At 44.2% G+C, this 24,211-nt stretch overlaps 1 protein-coding gene across 5 annotated transcripts in view; it reads right to left on the bottom strand.

Moving 5' to 3' along the window:
- FAM114A1 (family with sequence similarity 114 member A1) overlaps positions 1 to 24,211 on the bottom strand; it is a 96,985-nt gene that overhangs the window by 22,583 nt on the left and 50,191 nt on the right. For all 5 annotated transcript variants that reach the window (XM_047798708.1, XM_047798706.1, XM_047798707.1 and 2 more), the window contains 4 exons: positions 11,631 to 11,754; positions 5,219 to 5,310; positions 2,678 to 2,836; positions 1,677 to 1,816 (listed from right to left, as the gene is read on the bottom strand). In XM_047798708.1, coding sequence (XP_047654664.1) covers positions 1,677 to 1,816; positions 2,678 to 2,836; positions 5,219 to 5,310; positions 11,631 to 11,754 — 515 coding nt within the window. The remainder of the gene's footprint in view (positions 1 to 1,676; positions 1,817 to 2,677; positions 2,837 to 5,218; positions 5,311 to 11,630; positions 11,755 to 24,211) is intronic.

The raw sequence follows: 24,211 nt of genomic DNA, 5'->3' as shown, positions 1-24,211 counted from the left end.
TCTGCAGAAAGGGTCAGGAGTAAGGGTAGGAGGTAGCCAAGAGCAGTTCTCTCTGTTCTTGGGCAGGTGGTGGAGAGGCACTTATTGTACAGCCATATACGAGGTCTGATTACCTTTTGCTTGGTGCAGCTTAGTAAGGGGCTGGGAATCAAAAAGGAGCTAAGGATAAGGGTTGGCTTTCCATACTCAGGGACTTCTGGCTTCAGCCCTCCTCTTCCATATCAGCACCACAAATATAAAATAGTTCTCAGATGTTTTCCTCAATATTTTAAACTTTTTCTATTTCGTCCTTTCCTCTTCCTTCTATACTTGGAGACAAGGACGTATTGTTGGAAGGCATTTAAGGGCAGGATTGTGCAGGGCTTATTATATCTCTGATTTTTCACATGTTTAGATATGAAAATCTAGACTAGACGACAAATCTGTACAAGTGAGAAAAAAAGCCACCACAGACACTAATCATGTCTTTTTGGAAGGTCTTTCCACTAAAAATTTCCTGCCCAAGCTACAATGCCAAATGCAGTAATAAGTGAAGACTAGCCAGCCATTAAAGTGAGTTAAAGTGTTGAGACTGTGTGTGTGTGTGTGTGTGTGTGTGCGCATACGCGTACGCACACATGTGCAGGTGTGTGTACCCATATACTTTTAGGTGACTGATTTTGGCTCCCTGTGTCTATATAATAATGAGAGGGCATTTGGACCTGTGCTAATTTTCTATGCCACAGCATACTGTCACACGCATAAAAGTTAATGGCTTATTCTTCAGCTCCATAATCAACTATTTTAATGAACACTCCATGCTAACTATTTTCATATGTGTACCATTACATGTACATACGTTTTTATTTTGTTAGATAACTAAGAATACCAACTTATGGAGGAAGAAACATAGGACAGCAAATATGCACATGCGAGCAAGCCACAGTGAACTGGCTTACCTGGCGACCCTCACTGCCAGAATTCAGCCTATGAAGAGCTTGTAAAAGTCCCTAGGAATAGCAGGGGTGTGTTTGCATATTTCTGTGAAACTAGCAGAGAAGTTCATTAAGATGTCTTTCTCTGTTCGAGTGGCATGCTGAAAATGTAATTATCTTCAAGTGTCTATACCTCGAAGAATCTAAGCTATTAAAACGACTTGGCTCTGAATAATTTAGGGAGTCTTGCCTTAAATCTCTTAATAAGTAATTCTTGTCTAGCTCATTCTTATTATTCTTGCTAACATGCTTCATTTCTTAAGAGAGCCCTAACTTTTTTTTTTCTTTTTGCCTTTTCTAGGGCCGCTCCCGTGGCACATGGAGGTTCCCAGGCTAGGAGTCTAATCAGAGCTGTAGCTGCTGGCCTATGCCAGAGCCACAGCAACGCGGGATCCAAGCCATGTCTGTGACCTACACCACAGCTCACTCACGGCAACGCCAGATCCTTAAGCCACTGAGCAAGGCCAGGGATCAAACCCATAACCTCATGGTTCCTAATTGGATTAATTAACCACTGCTCCATGACGGGAACTTCAAGAGAGTCCTAACTTCTTAAGATGACCTAGAACAATGGAAGCAGATGACTTGAAATTGGCATCTTCAGTGGCCAAGGGTGTATACCTCTGTGTCTTTGTGCACACATCTGAAGGGCACATATACATAAAACTGGGAAAAAAAATAAGAATTAAAAGTCACATTTACTTTATCAGAACTTTTGCTTGGTCCTGAGCTGGTTTTTCCTCTTCTTGTCCATGAAGAATTAATTCTGCTACTTTATGAAGCTGCTCAATACAGCGAGCTGTTACTTCCGCCAGGCTTTCGATGGACAGCATGTATACTTCCTGAAAGCAAAAAGTCCAAGCCAGAAAATTATTCATGGAGCAGATGCTTTCTAAAAAAAAAAAATCCTGGGACATTGAAAAAAATTATAATCTTTGGGAAAAAACCTCCCTGAACAAACATGACTTGAAAAAATTTTACCTAAAGATTAATAGGTGTACCTAAGACTTTTCTAAATGGAAATGCTACCATAAAATGGAAGTGCTGCCAGGTCCCAGAAGCATGACAAGCCTTCTTCATAGCTGGGTCCTCAGCTCTCAAAGCAATGCTGGACACACAACTCAAGAAAGTGTGTGGAAGGGTGGCTGAAAGAATAGACCTCTGTGGGTATTTTTCTTTAGAGTGATCTAATTGGAAAGTTTCTTTCTCTAAAATTAAAGTTCGATGCAAAGTGAAGTTATTGCAAACTGATTTTTGGACACAGGCAGGTTATAAATTATGTACATAATAAACTTATGAAGCTACAGAATAAAAACAGCCACAATGAAATTCTTTTTTGGAAAAGGCTTCCATTACCTCATTAGCTATGGGGCATAAAGACATTTTATGGTGACAAATTTGCATAGAAGATGGGATTTTTACCCTAAAGATAAATCAACTATGATCTTAAAGCTCTTTTTTTTTTTTTTTCCTCTAAATTAACATCGTAAAGCTACGGAGAAAAGCTACAATATCTTTGCTAAGTCATGAACTGTCCTGGCATAGAGAAATTTTAGTGTTCATTTCATTGATACTCATATTTTTATAATGTGGTACAGGGCACAAATGAAAATGAAATGGCTCTGCCTCACTTCCGATTAGGCTGCTAATAAAATTCACATAATATTCCTGCTCTTCAGGTGGGCGATATGTCACGCGGTTACCTCAACTGTCTTAGTTTTCCTTTCTTCCTTCTTTTCTTCGGGACCTTCGGGGTTCTCTTCCTTTTCTTCTTTCTTAGCTTTGTCCTCTGACTCTTCAGCCACATCTACTGGCACCACGGTTTGATCCTCTTCCACCCAGTCATGAGCTTTTTTCATCGCCTGCAAAGGCCCCCAACCAAAGCAATACATGTGTTGTACAAATTTGGAGACTAGAGGTGCCAATTTCACAACTCAGATCAAACCCTAAGCCAGCAAGGGTAGTTCTCTGCACGTTTAAAGAATGAGGGAACAAACATAATATACTCATTACCTGATAATCTGCAAGTTAACCCTAGTATATTTGCAAAATCTGTAGACACTATCAGGCATTTGGGGAAGTAAGGATTTAAAGAAACAGAGCTACGTGCTTTAAAAACAGTGTTAATAAATAAACATGAATTTGCTTAAAAAAAAAAAAGAATTCCTCAGCCTCCTTAAAAACACCTTGTTGCTGCCTTCCAGTAAAAATACCGTAAGGAAAAAGAACAGAAAAGAAAGAATATATGAAGAGAATACTACAGAGCCAGAGGCGATTTCGGTAATCACTCTTTTTTTTTTTTTTTTTGTCTTTTCAGGGCTGCGGCTGGGGGTCCAATCAGAGCTGTCACCGTTGGCCTACACCACAGCCAAGGCAACGTGGGATCCTCAACCCACTGAGCGAGGCCAGGGATCAAACCCACATCCTCATGGTTGCTAGTCAGGTTCATTAACCACTGAGCAATGACAGAAATTCCTGGTAATTGCTCTAAAATGATAGTCAGATAGGGAGTTCCCCACTGTGGTACAGTGGGTTAAGAATCTGACTGCAGCAGCCCAGCTATTGGAGCAGCTCAGGTTTGATCCCTGACCTGGTGCAGTGGGTTAAAGGATCTAGTGTTGCCGCAGCTGCAGCTCGGAGTTAATCCCTGGCCTAGAAACTTCCATTCGCTATGGGTGCAACCATAAAAAAAAAAAAAAAAAAAAGACTAAAAATGGCAGTCACTTTGGAAGAGCCATAGTATATTTTTTTTACTTTTTGTGACTGACTACATAAGAGTCCTAGTATATGTGTACACACACACACACACACACGCACACACACACATTATATATGTGAAATTTAGCCACGGTCATTGCTACAGCAAATTTGCTACGGCGGATTTCCTCATCTGCTATGTCTCATGAAGCCCTTACTGTTTCCTGAACCTGATGATGTATCATGTTGGGCAGATGAAGGTTGGTCTGCTCCTCTCCAGCTGTGCCAGGTCTTCCGACTCACAGGGGGAGGAGAGAAGACCTGTGATTAGTTTCATCTCACGTTAAGTGCAGTTTGAGCAACTTGTGGCCTTAAACGTTATTGAACGAGCAGAAACTACCTTCCCGATCTGTCATTTCCTGAATTTTGATAGGACAGACGCACGAGCTTTTACAGTTTATGTAGCCTGTTTGCTTAAGGGGAAGGTGTATCTGAGCATATGTGACACTTCTCATTTGAAAGCCTGCATGTCGAAGTTTAATAGGTCAGGGTGTGGATGACAAGTCAATGGGAGAAGATGGGGAAGATGAAACCCAACCAAACTACCCTTGGTGTGTCCTCTTTTAAGGACAAAGGTTTACCTGATGATGTAAATAAACCAGTGAGACCTCGGAGGCACCACACACACTCTGAGCCATGGCAGGTGCTGTGGGGAGATGAATGAGGCAATTTCCCGCTGTGTTCAAGTCACTGACCTGCTAGAATCAGTGACCTCTCTCAGAGATAAAGAAATTACTCATCTCCACCTCACTGCCTCCGTCTGCCCTTTCCTCACCCACCTTGATGAGTGAGGACCTGTGCCAACCACTGAACGCCAAAGAGAACAAAGGAGAGAGAGAGAGACAGCGAGAAGGAGGGCGGATGGGAAAAATCACATCGTCTTAAGTAATTAACAATCAGTGACCTCATTAAGCAATCCCATAGCAAGTCCTTGTTCTAACTTGCAGACCATCCTGTGTTACTCTCAGAGGTACCCTGACTGTGGAAGCTCAAATGGTCTTAGACATGAGAGCACCAGCATCCTGGTGCGAGGGGACGTGCCGGGGGGGGGGGGGGTAGGGGTGACCTGGGTCTGGGTGATGTGCTTTCTCTGCCTGATTCTGGCATGTCATTTTTGAGGGGAGAGGAGAAGGAATTTGAAAAAGCCCTTCGGTGATTCTGCACCCTCTCTCCTCCCCTAGGCTGAAGAGAGTCACTGCTCCGATATAAGATCCTCTTTTGAGAAGTTCAGGGTCACAAATTCAAGTTCATAAGGTAATTACCAGTAAAGGTGCAACCGTGATTTAGGTCTCATGACACAGCATAGTATGTTCTCCTCCAGCACATTTCATGGTGGTGCTTCCTCGAATCTTAATTACTGACCTTAGATTCCCTTCTCCCAACGTGCCAGGTAGGGCTTGGGGTTTTCTCTTTCAGGTGGATCTCAGAATTTTAGAACTGAGACCTTTAAAACACGCACACACAAACTCAGACTCGATGGTGCTGACCTTATTGAGTTTGTCAGGCGTGGCCGCAACATGTAATTCAAAGAGAAGCTCTGTAAGCATGCTAGCAAATTCTTCTCCCTTTTCTTCTATGCCTGGAAATAGAAAATGACAGAAGTAAGAAACGTGATTTATTTTTCATCCTTCAGAATGTGACAGCTCCCCCCACCTTACAACCCGCGGTTAGCGCCTAAGTGGGGGCAGCAGCCGCCCTCCAGTTGCTGGGCAAAGATGAGCACAGGCTGCTCCTGGGGAAGGACTGGGGGAGCCTTGCCACTTGCTCCTGGCTCTAGCTGGAGCACCCCTCCACTGGCCTAAAGGGCACATGAGGGCCCAGAAGGACTGATGGGTCTTGTTCACAGCTATGAGTGGTCAGTAGCTATTTGTTGGGAGAATGACTGAATGAACAAATGCATGACCTTTCTCAAGCCTGAGGGCCCTGGGACAAGCCTGTGTTTATGTCTCACAGCACTGTCATGCTTAGCACTGCAACCCTTAATGATACCCAGAGCGCCCTTTATGGGCACAGAGCCGCAGTGCTGAGCCAGCAGAATTGGTCTCCATGGATCATCCACTATCTGATGTAACAACATTATATCCCTGGAGAAATTTCCCATGGTTTCCTAGGGCATCTGCCTGGTCCTATAATATTTCATAATATGTCTTCCCTCCAGATAAGAAGCCTCCTTAGGACACAGACAGTATTTGTTTTGCTCATTCCTGAATCCAGAGCATCTAACACAGTGCCTGGAATGTAACAGGTGCTAAAATGAATATTTACTGAATGATTTACTAATATTCTCTATACTAATATATTGATTATATATAACATGTTATATACATATCATAAAATAAAAGTAGATTAGTATCATTGGTGGGCAATAAAGAGGACAGATCTTGGAAAGTTACAGTCTCTTTTTTTTTCTTTTGTCTTTTTAGGGCCGCACCCACTGCATATGGAAGTTCCCAGACTAGGGCTCAAAATGGAGCTGCAGCTGCCGGTCTACGCCAGAGCCGCAGCAAAGTGGGATCCGAGCCTTGTCGGCGACCAATCAGAGCTCACGGCAACACCAGAGCTTAACCCACTGACTGAGGCCAGGGATTGAACCTGCATCCTCATGGATACTAGTTTGTTAGTGCGGAACCACAAGGGGAATGCCCTGAAAGTTACAATCTTAACTCTCTCATTTGTATCTATAGGTTGAGGCCATTTGAAAAGTTTCTGATATGTGCTAAAGAATTGATTCCACAATGGCTTTATCTCCAGTTTGGGGCGCTGGGGATGGTGGTGGCAGATTAAAAAGCATCACTCATCTGGCCTGATTACATGATCTCAAAACCCTCTGAGAAGAAAACACTCCCCTAAGCCAGTGGGTGAAGGCAGGAGCTTCAGGGAGGACTAAGCCAGTGAGAAAGAAATATTGTATCTAATGCTGGTCTGGTGGGGGCGGGAGTTGTCTGTTTTACAGACAAAAGGGTTACTCAGCAGCTTGTGAAGGTAGCCAAGGTAACTTGTCTTTGTTCAAAACATGTGGCCCAATTGGTTTACCATCACTTAGAATTTACAGATTCTCAGCAGATCAGTAAACAAATGAGAGACATAAAATATAGATGTCAGCTGAGAAATTTTAAGGAGGCATATAAACCAAGGAAGAGGGGTAGGGATCGCTGGGGGGCGGGGGAAGGAATTTCAAATGGACAGCAGCTCAGAAAATGCCTTTTGAGTAATAACCCAGAGGAGGAGGGGGTGAGCCACACAGATGGGGGAAGAGCTTTCTGGGCAGGGGCACTGCCAGGGCCAAGTCCAGGAGGGAGTGTGTGGGGCTTGGTCAGGAAGGGCAAGGAGGCCAGAGAGGCTGCAGTGAGTGGGTGGGTGGGGTGGTGGGGAGTGTGTGTGTGGGGGGCATGCACCTCAGGGGGACGACAGAGGTGTCTCTCTTTGCTCACAGTGGAGCTGATACAAGCAAATCATCAAAGCCCAGGAGGTAAGTGCTCAGATGGAGAAGGCTTTAGCAGCACCTGATCCCATCCTCAGGAGTATTGAGAAAGTTTCCTGGAGGTGGTGCCTGAATCGAGCCTTCAAGAATGAGAAGGCATCAGTCAGAGACTCCAGGGAGAGCTGGAGTCAAAGAGAAAACAGGAGATGGGGTGGGGGAGGAGCGGAGAGAGAGAGAAGGGGAGAGATTAATCAAAAGCGGAGGTTATTGCCCTGCTGGGCAGAGACCTGGGTCGCATCCTCTCTGGGGAGGCAAAGGGAGAGGTGCAGTTCCCACAAGGTCTCATTCCCAAGCTGCCTGGTCCTTCTCATCTGCGTAGGGCAGTGCTGGGGGCAGAAAGAGTCCTGGCCTGGAGTTCCCATTTTGACTCGGTAGTAACGAACCCAACTAGTATCTGCAAGGATGCGTTTTCCATCTCTGGCCTCGCTCAGTGGCTTGGAGATCTGGCGTTGTCATGAGCTGCAGTGTGGGTCACACGGCTCGGACCTGGTGTGGCTGTGGCTGTGGCGTAGGGCAGCAGCTGCAGCTCTGATTCTACCCCTAGCCTGGGAACTTCCATGTGCTGCAGGTGCAGCCCTTAAAAAAAAAAAAAAAAAAAAAAAAAGGAGCCCTGGCCTGAGACTTGGAGGGCGGGAGTTCTTTCCCAGCTCTCGCACTTCGTGGCTGTGTGACCTGGGGCCAGTCAGTCACAGGGCTTCTTACCTCCCATTTCCTCCTCTGCAAATGTAGGATAATAAAACCTACCCATCTCCTCTCTAGCACTATTGTAAGGACCAAACAAGACGACACATGTATAAGCATTTAGTAAACACTGAAGTTCCATGTCACTATATTATTATGTGCTACAAAGATATAAACACAGAGAGATGAAAAATATTTGAGAGTATGCCACAATAAATTAGGATATAAGTACGCTGCGTAGTTCCAGCTTTTAAATGTGCATTCATTCCATAAAACAGAGAAATATACCGATAACGTGTAGCAAATATTTTAGAAAAATCACCATAGACAAAAATGGAAGAAGATAAGAAAACCGATGATAAAGAACGTTGCAACAAAGAATAGCTACGACTACAATTCTTGGTCTATAATGTGGCGGAAAAGGTCTTCACCAAGGTGATAAAACAAGAAAAGAGCTTTTAAAACTCACTTCACAACAGTGGTAAACCAAATTAGAGACCCAGGGCAGTGTGATAAAATTACACTCTGCTGGAAAGACAAACATGCACATCATTAGCGAAGGTTATTCAACGTGGGGGAGCTCCATACGAAATTTACCTAAAGATGACAGTTTATTATACGTCCTGAGACTATCAAACACATTATTTAGGTGTGTGGGGGAGGTTGGAATGTAAGTGCTTACAAGAAAAAATATGATGAAAACGCTTTGGTTTCTCCCAGAATTTAGCTCCAAGAATGCCTGTTCCCCCTCACTGATGCGATTGCTCTCGAAGGCTTTTAGTTACTCCCTCACCTTTGTGGAGCTGTAACACTGCATCATAATTGGATTGATTTAATGACAACCCTGATATTCTTCTCCTCTGTTCGTCTTCCGGTGTTTAAATGATATTTATTTATGCAATTAATTGAAATTAATAGTGTTTTTATCATCTGGAGATGCCCTTTAGGAAAATGGATATATTATGGGAGATAACAGGGTTCTGTCACTTAAAGAGAGAAAAATCTAGCATATTGTAACATGCTGTTCAGGACTTCAATTGGTTTTGGTCATATTAAAAAATCTTGGCGTTACAGGAGTTCCCGTCATGGCGAGGTGGTTAATGAATCCGACTAGGAACCATGAGGTTGCAGGTTTGATCCCTGGCCTCGCTCAGTGGGTTAAGGATCCGGTGTTGCCGTGAGCTGTGGTGTAGGTTGTAGATGTGGCTCGGATCCCGAGTTGCTGTGGCTGTGGTGTAGGCCGGTGGCTACAGCTCTGATTGGACCCCTAGCCTGGGAACCTCCACATGCCGTGGGAGCGGCCCTAGAAAAGGCCAAAAAAGAAAAAGAAAAAAGAAAAATCTTGGAGTACCTGTTGTGGCCCAGTGGAAACAAATCTGACTAGGAACCACGAGGTTGTGGGTTCAATCCCTGGTCTCATTCAGTGGGTTAAGGATCTGGTGTTGCTGTGAGCTGTGGTGTACGTCACAGGTGCAGCTCGGAACCTGCATTGCTGTGGCGGTGGTGTAGGTTGGCAGTAGGTCTGATTCAACCCCTAGAGCCTGGGAACCTCCATATGCTGCAAGTGCAGCCCTGAAAAGCAAAACAAAAACAAACCTCCATTTATTGAAGCTCTATATTTAAGACTGGAGCATAACACATGCTGTAACATTTTCTACCTAACAGTAGTCAAGTTTCCTCTCCAAGAAATGGCCCTAGTTGGGGATGTAATACTGCCTTCACTTGCACTGGCAACAATATTTCTTTGATGTTAGAGGGAATGTGGGATCCTCTTTCATTCTTTCTGAATGACACCCCTCAGAGGACAAGGGTCTACCTCAGTCATCATGAAATGGAAGAGAAACAGCCTGGATCTTTCTGGTGATGGTTACTCTAAACGAGGCATCTATATTAGTTCATCTTGGGTCCCAGCTGCATGACCTTTGACAGCTAGGGTCTGAGTTTCTTCATTACTAAAACAAAAACAAGGCTGTCATCCCTTGTGGCTTTGTAGAAACACACAAATGCTGCAAAACATTGTTCTCCAACTGTCTCTCTTTCCATGCTTCCCCAGAGTCGGCTCTTCTATTCTGATGCCATGGGCATACATCTCATTAAACTGAAGGCACATAAGGTCAGTATGTGCGGCTAATGCAGGAGATGGTATTTAAATGACAGTTTGCAAATGCTTAGAAAAATTTTGCCCTGAGTGTGGAGGGCCGAAGCATTTGAGCTCTTGTGTTTGAATTTTGATTAAAGCTATGTAAAACATCTGGACACAAAATGTTTCCCAGGGACTTCATGATATGAATATACATTACCAAGTATAATTATAATGAAAAGCTATCATTTATTGTGTCTTTACTATTTTTTCTGGCATTGTGTTGGCACTTTTTTTTTTTGTCTTTTAGGGCTACACCTGTAGCATATGGAAGTTCCCAGGCTAGGGGTCGAGTCAGAGCTATAGCCACTGGCCTACACCCACATCTCATGGCAATGCCAGATCCTTAACCCACTGAGTGAGGCCAGGGATCGAACCTACGTCCTCATGGCTGTTAGTCAGATTCGTTTCCGCTGAGCCATGATGGAAGCTCCCGTGTTAGCACTTTAAATAATAACTACAGCTAACACTTTGAGCGGGTCTGTGTGCCAGGCACTGTAATATATGTTTTTACCTATATTATCTAATTGCACCCTTATAATAGCCCTTAGGAATATGTATCATTGTCTCTGTTTTACAAGTGAGATAATGAGTTTCAGAAAGGTTACCTAACTTTGCAAGGCCAAATAGCACAGAAGTAGTGAAAATGCTGCAATCTGAGACCCTTCAGATGATTCTAGGAGAAGCCAGCCTTGTGTGGCCATGGTGGCTTACATTTTCAGTGTAACCTCCATGAAACAATTGCGCTGGTGCTGGCATGTATTACATACACTCCATGAACATAGCAAATGCTTTATTCTATTCTGCTTCCGAATAGACAACCTAATCACGAAACATGTTCAACTTTGAGGATACATTTTCCGCTCTCAAGGAAGTCTTGCTTCTCACAACATAGGTTCTAGTCTCAGGTCATGCTCTCGGCTGGCTGAGCGATTATCAAGGGCACATATTTATATCTAGCTCACTTCAGTGATGGACAACCTGCCATGTCATGCCTTGATGCGCCGTGTACCCTTGCCAGAACTGTACGTTTTTGGCAAATACACCTACACCCTAACTCCTACACATATACATTAAAAGGAAGAAGAAACATACGAAAGGAAATCCATTGAAAGACCTTATAAATACACCTTAACTCCTACACATATAAATTAAAAAGAAGAAGAAAAAATACGAAAAGACCTTGAAAGACCTGCCCACAATCCACATCAACCACATTCAACAACTGCCACATGCAGATCAAAAAATTAGACACTGGAGCAGAAGCCCTAGTCATCTGGGCCCTGGTGAGTGTACTGTGCTCTCTGTTTATGCAACCAGATGTGTTTGCTGCGCGCTGTGATGTGCCGGGGATGGTGCTGGCCCCGTGAGAAATAAAGGTGCCTCACTCAGGAGTTGCCGCCCAGTGGAAAGAAGGGTTCTAGAGCGGTGTGACCAGCTTCTTTACAAGAGCAGGTGCACAGTGTTTACAAGTGAGCAGGAGGAGAGCCGGCAGTGCCTGATCTCCCCGGTTCAAAGGGCTGTGCTTTTTCACAGAAGTTTCCTAAGGAGGAGGCCAGGGGTGTGTCTTGCTGGGTCACTGGCTATTTTCGTTTACCTTGCACTTCTTGATTCTCTTCATTCTCTAGTTCTTTGGCAGCAAAGATGTCTTTAATGGAAATGAGGTCATTTTTTAAGAGTTCCAGCTTCTCTCCATCAAGTGATGCTAAAAATGACTGAACCTGAAAAAAAAGAAATAGGTCAGCATAACTGTCATCTTTTCTTTTCATTAATGAGGTTTACGTACAGCTGTGGCCGGTTCTCACAGGACTGAGATGATCCGTGGGGTGGGAGGCAGCCCCGAGTTAAGCGTTGGATTTACCGCCTACTAACTGTGCAACTTTGGATAAGTTACAGAAGCTCCTGGGGCCTCAGCTTTCCTATGGTGTAACTGAATATATGTGACAGATAACACTGTGTAAATTTGAGGTGCACAACATGCTAAATTGATACATGTTCATGTTGTGATGTGACTGCCCTTATGGTGACATTTAGCGCCTCTTTCAACCACATAATTATCCTTCTTTTTTTTTTTTGTAGTGGTAGAGATCATTAAAATTTTAGTCTCTTAGCAAGTTTGATTATAATTGTACAATATTGTTATCCATATTCCTACACTGCATATTAGATCTCTATGGCTTATTCACTACTTTTGCAAGTGTGTACCCCAAACAATACCAATCGCTGCCCCCATCCCCTGCTAACCACCATTTTACTGTGCTTTATGAGTCTGACTTTTTTAGATTCCACATATAAGTGAGATTATACAGTATTTGTCTTTCTTTGTCTCACTTGTCTCACTAAGCATCATAAGCTCAAGGCCCATCTGTGTTGTTGCAAATGCCAGGATGTCCTCCTTTCTCATGGCTGAGTAATATTCCAGTGTGTGTGTGTGTGTGTGTGTGTGTGTGTGTGTGTGTGTGTGTGTATGTATGTATCACATTTTAAAAAATCCATTCCTCTGCTGGGCATTTAGGATGTTTCCACATCTTGGCTGTTGTGAGTATGCTGCCATAAACTTGGGAGTGCAGATGTCTTTTCGAAGTCCTGTTTTTAGTTTCCTAAAAAAAATTCAAGATAGATCTACCCATGATCCAGCAATTCCATTTCTGGGTAGACACCCAAAGGCAGTTTTCTGTTTTAAAGTGAGAGCCACACTTCATTGGGATCCTTTGTGGGTAAAAGAAACAAGGAATATGAGGAACATTACACAAGTGCCCACAGCAGGTGCTCAGTAAATGGTGGTGGAAGCTCTTTTATCACAGTAGCTAAAAACACACTTTAGTGTCAACCCTGGATTCACAGATCAGGTCTTTACTTCTTAATTGTGTGACTCTGGGTCATTTATGCAAGCTTTCTATGCCTTCTGGTCTCTTATCTGTAAAATAAGAACTAACAGTATCTACCTTTTAAGATCGCTTTGGAGGTTAAATGAAACCATGTACTCAATGATGTTGATGGCCAACAAATTATAAATATACCTAAAATATAAACAATCATATGTGAATGTAAGGCAGAAAACAATTTATGGTTCCCCAAGGGGAGAGGGAGGAAGGGACAAGTTAGCAGTATGGGAGTAACAGATATAAACTACTGCACATCAAATAGATAAGCAACAGGATTTACCACAAAGCACAGGGAATTATATTCAATATCTTATAATAACCTATAAGGGAATATAATCTGACAAAAAGAACTGAATCACTTCGCTATACACCTGAAACTAACACAATATTGTAAAGCAAATATACTTCACTAAAAGACATGTGTATGTAAACAAACATACATATAAATCGTTGTATGTATATTACAGATATACATACACATACACTTGCAGGATGTGTTACTGTACTCGGGTAACCAAAATGTACAAGATGCATTTTTCGTCTCAGAGCTCTTGCAGCCTCGAGGAGGGCCGCCCATGGGAAACGCTAATAGCGGCGCCAGATGTGACTACAGTGACGGTGGGGGCACCAGGGAGGGGCTGCGGTGGCCCTCGGGGAGGTGAGAGGGTGGCCAGGGACACTGCACAGGGGATGATGCCTGAACTGGTGTCCTCAGAGGCCCCCCCCCTTGAAATTATCCTTCTTAACCCTTACAAATTATCTGTACAGATGGCCAGTCAACCTCTGTGAATCAGAAGACCGATTTGAGTTTCCAAAGTAGTCACCGTGCATGGAGGACCACACAAAAACTGAAGGCTGACTCTAAAGGAGGAAGGTGTTAAATGTTCATCCTACGGGTCAAACACTTGGTCTGGCGGGAGAGCCAGCAGAGAAGCTGCCATAGTCTGCGGACTGTCTTTTAATACTGACTACAGTAGCAAATTCACATGTCAGGTTAAGTGAGAGAGGCAGAGAGGGCATCTTCCACGCCAGGATGCCAATTTCCTAAAAGTTGCTAATGCACATCATCAGGACATAATGCAACTGGCACTAACGCTCTGAGAGGAAGCTTGGCAGGGAACGATCAACATAAAACCTATTAGGCAATGTTTAGCAGATGGGAGCAGACACGCCCTGCATGGCAGACACCACCACTCCTTTTTTTTTTTTTTTTTCTTTCCCTGTCGGGCTGCACCCATGGCATATGGAAGTTCCCAGGCTAAGGGTTGAATTGGAGCTGCAGCCACTGGCCTACGCCCCTGGCACACCAATGTGGGATCTGAGCCACATCTGTGACCTACACCTCAGCTCACGGCAATGCCGGATCCTTAACCCACTGAGCCAGCCCAGGGATCGAACCCACATCCTCATGGATACTAGTCAGGTTCATTACTGCTGAGCCATCACTCCTTTTTGCCCCTGACATTTTCAATCTTCATTTCAGCTCATAGGCTCATGTTTAGCCTCATGGTCCTGTAAACTGATATCATATTTCTATACTTCAGATATTTTCTAAACAGCACTTTTTTTTTTTTTTTTTAGGGTCACACCTGCAGCATATGGAGGTTCCCAGGCTTGGGGTTAAATCAGAGCTGTAGCTGCCGGCCTATACCACAGTCACAGCAACGCAGGATCCGAAGCCGAGTCTGCGACCTACACCACAGCTCATGGCAATGCTGGATCCTTAACCCACTGAGCGAGGCCAGGGATGGGAACCTACAACCTCATGGTTCCTAATCAGATTCGTTTCTGCTGCACCATGAAGGGAACTCCAGCACTTTTCTAACAGTAAAGAAAAACAGGTAATTACATAAATGTGTCGAAGTACAACACTTAGTGGAAATGTGTGGGACCTCTTGGTTTCTCTGTGTTTTCTGAGGGTGGCCATCCTCTGGGAGCGAAAGCATTGGGATTTTATGCTTTGGGCATCTCCCAGGAAGGGTTTTTTTTAGTGTAGGACTTTTTGGTCAGCATCTTTCCATTACAGCATCTCTTTTGCCTCCCCCAGTTCACTCCATTATGCCAAGATGATGTGCATTAAATCTTTACTTCCATATAATAATAAATAATAAATAACCATGCCCTCCTCAACAAACATTTGTGGAATGCTGACTATGTGCTTGGCACCATGCTTAAGTGTTGTCGGGGTCACAAAGGTAGACATCTGCCTTGGAGACCTTTTCGCCATAAGGGGGTGTGGGTGCCATTTTGTGGATTCTTTTTTTTTTTTTTTTGGCCATTTCTTGGGCTGCTTCCGTGGCATATGGAGGATCCCAGGCTAGGGGTTGAATTGAAGCTGCAGCTGCCAGCTTACGCCAGAGCCACAGCAACGGGGATCCGAGCCGCATCTGTGACCTACACCACCGCTCACGGCAACGCTGGATCCTTAACCCACTGAGCAAGGCCAGGGATCAAACCCGCAACCTCAAGGTTTCTAGTTGGATTCGTTAACCACTGAGCCACGAAGGAAACTCCGACTTTGTGGATTCTTATTTACTGCTTTGGTTAACTACCGAGTATAAAGGCAATTAAAAAAATACTGGCTCTTCCTTGAGATTTACAGTGCACCACACTGTCATGACTGCTGCCATCTAGAATCAATGTAGCAGACAGTAATGACAATGGTTCCTTGGATCTCTGTATACCTCGTCTAAGTTTTAGCTAATGGAATACTACCAGAGGAGACATGTATCATTTATGGAGTTTGTTGTTGTTGTTGCTGCTTGCTCTTTAGGGCCGCACCATGGCATATGGAAGTTCCTAGGCTAGAGGTAGAATTGGTGCTGCAGCTGCAGGCCCACACCACAGCCACAGCAAGGCGGGATCCGAGCCGCATCTGCGACCTATACCACAGCTCACAGCAACGCCTGATCCCTGATGCACTGAGTGAGGCCAGGGCTCGAACCCCCATCCTCATGGATACTAGTCGGATTCCTTTCTGCTGCGCCACAACAGGAACTCCCGAAGATTTTAAAGATGGGAATGTCCTCTCTATGCTCTCTTTCCTTGTGCAAGCTAAATGTCTAGCAACAGACGAATGGATTAAGAAGATGTGGTATATATAGATAATGGAATACTACTCAGCCATAAAAAGAACAAATTAATGCCATTTGCAGCAACATGGATGGAACTAGAGACTCTCATACTAAGTGAAGTAAGTCAGAAAGACAAAGACAAATACCATATGATATCACTTATATCTGGAATCTAATACACAGCACAAATGAACTTTTCCACAGAAAAGAATATCATGGACTTGGAGAACTGACTTGTGGTTGTCAAGGGGGAGGGGGAGGGAGTGGGATGGACTGAATTTGGGGTCAATAGATGCAAACTCTTGCCTTTGGAATGGATACGCAATGGGATCCTGCTGTATAGCACTGGGAACTATATCTAGTCCCTTATGATGGAGCATGATGGAGGATAATGTGAGAAAAAGAATGTAGGGGAGTTCCTGTTGTGGCGCAGTGGTTAACGAATCCGACTAGGAACCATAAGGTTGCGCGTTCGATCCCTGGCCTTGCTCAGGGGTTAAGGATCTGGTGTTGCTGTGTAGGTTGCAGACTCGGCTTGAATCCCGAGTTGCTGTGGCTCTGGTGTAGGCCGGTGGCTACAGCTCCGATTAGAACCCTGGCCTGGGAACCTCCATATGCCGCAGGAGCGGCTGTAGAAAAGACAAAAAGAAAAAAGAAAAAGAATGTATATATATATATGTATATGTATATATATGTGTATGTGTTTGTGTGTGTGGTGTGTGTGTGTGACTGCGTTACCTTTCGTACAGTAGAAAATTGACGGAACACTGTAAACCAGCTATAATGGAAAAAATAAAAATCATTAAAAAAAGTAATATATAAAAAAGAAGATAATGAGGCCCTAGAGGAGAGTGAAATCCAACACATCAGACTTGGATATAGAGAGGCTCATGGGGCCAAAGGGATATGCCTGCCCAGAGCCCCCACTCCCTGGTCTAGACCACACTCCAGGTGACTGACATTTCCCGTCCATGGTCTGTACAGACCCCTGCCCCAGGCTGTGCTCCTTCGGGTGGGGCCATCCACTGGAAGGTGCACCCGTAGGTCCAAGGGACAAAGGTGGCTCTCTGCAGGGGGCGTGGATGATGCTAGAAGTGGGGCATCCGCACACCTGCCCATGAGGCTCCTTGAGGTAAGAGACAGCTGGGGGTAGAGGGGAGAGAGCTGGCAGGAGGCTGAGAATTCAAAACAGGATCTTGGCCTTCCAGGCCATTATCAAAGTCTATTTGTTAAGGAAGGATGGCGGAATATATTTCCTTTAACAGTTTGTTTCCAAAAGTTCTTTAACTTTTAAATATTTGGTATGCATAGAGCTGCCAGATAAAATAGAGGATGTCTAAATGAATTTGAATTCCAGATAAACAATAAATGTTTTCGTCATATCAGTGTGTGTCTCAAATATTGCACAGGACATAGTTATACTAAAAAATATTCGTGGTTTGTCTAAGTTAAAATTTAATTAGTCATCCTGTATTTTTTATTGGCTAAATCTGACAACCCCAGTATAGGTTTCTGTTTGTATTCTTGCCAGAGGCCTGTGAACTTTAGAATGGGGCTAGTGGAGCCGTAAGAGGGACAGAGCTTGGCTTCTGGATCCCTAAATGATGGAAGGATGCCTGTGGACCAGGTACCCATATCTTGGACTGCTACAGCAGAACCCCTGCTGGTTTTGACCTGCATATTTTTAGGACTATTTATTAGAGCATCCAGTAATTCTCATGACAAAGCCAAGAAAAAGTTCTACGTTTCTCACTATGAAATGACAAAAGTCTCCAGGCAGAAGAAAGAAAGCAGAGCAGTATGCAAAACAGAGGGACATGCACTCCGCCAGGGGCCAAACCTCCCTGCTGCAACATCAGTCCCTCAGGGCTCTTTTCTAGGAGCCTGGGCTGTTTTACAGCTAGACCTTCAATGTAACCAACCACAGTGGAATGTCTTTCTATCACCATGATAGCTTTGAGAGGCTATGCTCCCATATAATATTTCAATATTAAATAACAAATATATACATACATATATATGAAACGTAAGAATGCATATAAAAATAAAGTGTCATCAACTTATATATGCACCTTCATTTCCATGTATAAAATGACAGCTAATGCTTATCGGCTGCTTATTTTTTTTGTCTTTGTCTCTTAGGGCTGCACCTGCAGCATATGAAGGTTCCCAGGCTAGGGGGCCGAATCGGAGCTACATCTGCTGGCCTACACCACAGCCACAGCAATGCGGGATCTGAGCCACTTCTGCAACCTACACCACAGCTCATGGCAACACTAGATCTTTAACCCACTGAGTGAGGCCAGGGATCGAACCCGTGTCCTCATGGATGCTAGTTGGGTTTGTTAACTGCTGAGCCATGACGGGAACTCGCCTGGCTGCTTATTATGTATTAGGCATGCTGCAATTGGCTTCATATAAATGATCTCCTTTAACTCTTTTAATAATTTTATGAAGTAGATTATTGTTATTCCCATTTCATAAACAGGAAAATTGAGGTAAGACAGATCCAAAATCATACAGCTACTGAGTGGTATTGATCACATAATATCTGACCCCAAACTCTGCTTTCATAGGGAAAAAATTGTGCTTCAGTGGAAAACTGCATTTCCTAGAACACACTTTACCAGATTATCAGATTCTGAGTTCATGGGAGTAATTTTATAACTCTGCAAATTTAGATAGCATTGCAAAATAATTCTTGTTTGTCTACAGACATGTGAATGAATTTTACCCAATGGAGGGACAACCTTCCCTCCCATGGAATAACCAGGTTTGGGTCTATTTGCACCTTCATTTCAAAATTGCTTTTTTCCATATAATTTGTGCTTCTTTAGTTTTCCTTTAAACTGATTATAACATCTGTCTGGAAGTGTGGTACTGGTACCAAAACAGATATACAGACCAATGGAACAGAATAGAGAACCCAGAAATAAATCCAGACAGCTATAGTCAATTAATCTTTGACAAAGGACGCAAGAACATAAAATGGGGAAAAGACAGTCTTTTTAGCAAGTATTGCTGGGAAACCTGGACAGCTACATGCAAATCAATGAAACTAGAACACACCCTCACATCATGCACAAAAATAAACTCCAAATGGCTTGAAGACTTAAATATAAGACAAGACATCATCAGACTCCTGGAAGAGAACATAGGCAAAATATTCTCTGACATCAGCCTTATGAATATTTTCTCAGGTCAGTCTCCCAAAGCAATAGAAATAAGAGCAAAAATAAACCAATGGGACCTCATCAAACTGAAAAGCTTTGGCACAGCAAAGGAAACCAAAAAGAAAACAAAAGACAACTTACAGAATGGGAGAAAATAGTTTCAAATGATGCAACTGACAAGGGCTTAATCTCTAAATATACAAGCAACTTATACAACTCAACAGCAAAAAAAGCCAACAACCCAAAGGAAAAATGGGCAAAAGACCTGAATAGACATTTCTCCAAAGAAGATATACAGATGGCCAACAAGCACATAAAAAAATGCTCAACATCCCTGATTATTAGAGAAATGCAAATCAAAACTACCATAAGATACCACCACACACCAGTCAGAATGGCCATCATTAATAAGTCCACAAATAACAAGTGCGGAGGGGCTGTGGAGAAAAGGGAACCCTCCTGCACTGTTGGTGGAATGGAAACTGGTATAACCACTATGGAGAGCAGTATGGAGGTCCCTTAGAAATCTATACATAGAACTACCATACGACCCAGCAATCCCACTCTTGGGAATATATCCGGACAAAACTTTCCTTGAAAAAGACACATGCACCCACATGTTCATTGCAGCACTATTCACAATAGCCAAGACATGGAAACAACCCAAATGTCCATTGACAGATGGTTGGATTAGGAAGATGTGGTATATATACAGAATGGAATACCACTCCAGCCCATAAAAAAGAACAAAATAATGCCATTTTGCAGCAACATGGATGGAACTAAAGACTCTCATCCTGAGTGAAGTCAGTCAGAAAGAGAAAGACAAATACCATATAATATCACTTATAACTGGAATCTAATATAGGGCACAAATGAACCTTTCCACAGAAAAGAAAATCATGGACTTGGAGAATAGACTTGTGGTTGCCAAGGGAGAGAGGGAGGAAGTGGGATGGATGGGAGCTTAGGGTTGATAGATGCAGACTACTGCCTTTGGAAATGGATTAGGCAATGAGATCCTGTTGTGTAGCACTGGGAACTATGTCTAGTCACTTATAACGAGAGCATGAGAATGTGTGGAAATAGAATGTGTACATGTGTGTGTAACCGGGTCACCGTGCTGTACAGTAGAAGGAAAAATAATGTATTGGGGAAATTAAAAAAAAATTGAACAACAACAAAATAATAACATCTGCCTGGGAATTCCTGCTGTGGTGCAGTAGGTTAAAAATTCAGCCTTGTTGCAGCTGTGGCATAGGTTGCAGCTGCGGTTCAGATTCCATCCTTGGGCTGGAAACGTCCATGCTACGAGTGTGGCAAAAACAAAACCAAACAACAAAAATCTGCCTTTTTTTCCATTTAATTAAGGAATGAAATTCTTGATTTGTGTTCATGCGATATCTCTATGAGCCATGATTTTGCTTTAAAAAAATTATTGGTTAACAGTTTAACCACAACACTGTCAATGATGGCTTATGGATAACAAAAAAGGAAACATACTCAGTCCCTTGTAACTCTATAAGCTTGTGGGTGTGCATGTGTCCATCATGTTTGGGTCTTGGTTGTCTGCAATATGGCAGAGGTCACCTTTCGCTAACTAGGTGGGCTTAAGAATGTCTCAAACCCCTCAAAGTCCAAACAGAAGAGGGCAAGGCCTAGGGAGAGTCAAAAAATCACTGTTCCGAGGGAGAGGACAAGATGGCGGAGGAGTAGGGGGACACGCTCGCCCTCTCCCACAAACACAACAAAAAAAGCACATCTACAGAATAAACGACTCGCACAGAACAGCAACCAATCGCTGGCAGGAGGAACCTAAACTCCCATAATGGCAAGAAGTTCGTGACATTACTGGGCAGAACGGGAGAAAAGAGGAGAGTGAGAGAAGGTGAATCCGAGCAGGACGGGCGCTCCCGAAAAGGAACTGAGGAGGAGAAAGGGATCTCGCACCCTGGAAAGTCACCTACACAGGGGAAAGATCAAACGAACCGGAGGAATCTCCAGATGCAGAGAAGAGTGTAGCAGTAAGTTGGAGTACGGAAAAGCCATCAAGAACCTGAACGGACCATCTGAACTAAGGGCACAGTCACCAAAAATTGAGACGCCTGGGTGGGGGCTGGGCACCGAGACTCCGCTCCAGAGGTTAGTCCCTGGGAAGGGACGGGGGACGCCTGGGTGGGGGCTGGGCACAAGACCTCCCTCCAGAGGTTAGTCCCCGAGATTGGGCTGGGGGCGGGGCGGAGCGGAAACTGCTTGGGAGGTCTAGAAACCATTTGATGGAGCAGAGACTGCCTGGGAGACTAGAAAACAAAGCTGTCCAGAGGAAGGAGCAATACTCAGGGGCGGGGAAGTGGAAAGCCGCATCAGAGGGAACCTGGGAGAAGAGCCTGGTCTGCGCCCGTGCTGGGGAGGGGAGAGAAGAAGGGGTGGGTCCCCATAGAATACCCCCCACGCCACAGCAAGCTTACAGGCCCGCTAGCTAGCTGAAAGCTGTGCTTCCCAGTGCATCCCCTCCCCCCCCCCCACCACCCCTGTGCTCTCGCCCAATCTGGGGCTGCCTGCCATCCAGGAGGGTGGCCTCAACAATTGCCTGAAGCCTACCACCGCAAGGGCTGTCCCTGCACAGATCTGCTTGCCCTTTGGAGGGGCTACACTTCGCTAGAGAGTAGCACCAAACACCACCAGCCCCTGAGAAAAGGCCTGCAGCCCAGAAAAGCTAGAACAAGCCTAGCCAGGCCGTGAACAGATTGCCTAATTCTCGGATGGTTTTTCTGAGTTGGGCTGCCCCGGGGAGGAGCCTCTTGGATTTCCAGCGGCCCCCTGCTACCCGCCCAAGCCCCCAGGGGGTGCCAAGCTATAGAGGATCAGCTGCATAGGACTGCCAGCTCCAGGCAGGACCTCCTGCAGCCCAGAAAAGCTGCAACAAGCCTGCCGAGTCGGGAAAAGATCTCAGCGGTTTTTCTGAGTCAGGCTGCCCCAGGGAGGAGCCTCTTGGGTCTCCAACGGCCTGCTACCCGCTCAAGCCCCCAGGGGGTGTCGAGACCTAGTGGACCAGCTGCATAGGACTGCCAGCTCCAGGCAGGACCCCCTGCAGCCCAGAAAAGCTGCAACAAGCTTGGCCAAGCCAGGAAAAAGACCTCAGACGGTCTTTCTGAGTCGGGCTGCCCTGGGGAGGAGCCTCTTGGGTTTCCAGTGGCCCTGCTACCCTCCCAAGCCCCCAGGGGGTGCCCCACTCCCGCAGAATAGCTGCTCAGCACCACCAGCCCCCTAGAAGAGCCCCTGCAGCCCAGAAAAGCTGCAACAAGCTCGGCCAGACTGTGAAAAGTCTGCCTACATTCTCAGGCCGTCCTTCTGAGTTGGGTTGCCCTAGGGAAGAGCCTCTTAGGTTCTCAGTGACCCAGATAGCTGCTCCAGCCCCCAGGGGGTGCTGCACTCCTGAGGAATAGCTGCCCAACACCGCCAACCCCCTGCAAGAACCCCACAGCCTAAAAACACCAGAGCAAGCTCTGCTTGACCAAGTGAAATCTGCTACCATCGTGGTGTGGACCTCCCAGTCCTGTCTGACCTCAGGAAGTCCTCCTTGGCTCAAAGAAACACTGTTAGCCCCATCAACACTCCAGAAAAGCCACACTGCCTCAAAAAGATTGACCAACAACGCCAGCCCTCAGGAAATATTCCACAGCAGTGACAAGGCAAACACTGCCCGATAACGGAGAGTACAACTCCCTCAGGAGAAAGAAAACAACAAGCAAGATGAAGAAGCTGAGAAACCACCCCCAGTCAAACCAACAGGAGAACTCACCTAAAACAGTCAACAATGAAACAGATCTCTGCAGTCTGACAGACCTGGAGTTCAAAAGAGAAATAGTGAAAATACTGAAGGAATTAAAAGAAGATATGAACAGTAATGCAGATACCCTCAGAAAGGAACTAGAAAATATAAGGAGGAGCCAAGAAAAACTAGAACATTCATTTGCAGAGATGCAAACAGAACTAAGGGCAGTAAAAACCAGAATGAATAATGCAGAAGAACAAATCAGTGATATGGAAGATAGAATAATGGAAATCACTCAATCCGGTCAACAGACAGAAAACCGAATAAAAAAACTGGAAAGCAATATAAGAGACCTATGGGATAATATAAAGCGGGCCAATCTATGCATAATAGGAATTCCAGAAGGAGTAGAAAAAGATAAGGGGATGGAAAATATATTTGAAGAAATTATCGCTGGAAACTTCCCAAATCTAAAGGATACTGGGTTTCAAGATATAAGAAGCACAGAGGGCCCCAAACAAACTGAACAAACAGACCCACACAAAGACACATCATAATAAAAACGGCAAAAGTTAGTGATAAAGAGAGGATCCTAAAGGCAAGCAAGAGAAAAACAGAATGTTACCTAAAGGGAACCCCCATAAGAATATCAGCTTGATTTCTCTACAGAAACACTACAGGCCAGGAGGGATGGCAAGAGATATTTAAAGTGCTAAAAGGAAAAAATATGCAACCTAGAATACTCTATCCAGCAAGAATATCATTTAAAATGAAGGGGAAATAAAAATTTTTTCCAACAAACAAAAACTTAAAGAATACAGCAACACAAAACCCAGGTTAAAGGAAATATTGAAAGGGCTTCTCTAAACCAAAGAAAGGAAGGAAAGGAAGGAAGAAAAAAAGAAAAGAAAAAAAAGAAGAGAAGAGGAAGAACTGGGACTGAGGAAAACCGCAATCAGAGAGCAGTCACTCAAATAAGCCAGCATACAGATTTAATCAAGAAACATGCTTCAAACAAAATAAAATTAAAAAGAAAAAAAATAAAAAAGAGTCATCAAAACCATTAAAATGTGGGCAAGGGATGTTAGGAAGTAAATAACCCTTTTTGTTTGTTAGTTTGTATGTTTCTCTTCTTAATTTTAATATAGTAATGAAGTGTTTGAACTTACAGGACATCAGGCTAAAACACACAATTATGGGAAGGGGTTAGCATACTTAAAAAACAGGGCCACAAGCCAAAGCCAAATATTGCATTTGAAACCACAAGCCAA

Source organism: Phacochoerus africanus, chromosome 10, assembly GCF_016906955.1.
Source record: "Phacochoerus africanus isolate WHEZ1 chromosome 10, ROS_Pafr_v1, whole genome shotgun sequence".
Classification (NCBI taxonomy): Eukaryota; Metazoa; Chordata; class Mammalia; order Artiodactyla; family Suidae; genus Phacochoerus; species Phacochoerus africanus.
The sequence above is the reverse complement of the archived record's forward strand: the minus strand, read 5'-3'. Positions and strand labels throughout refer to the sequence as shown.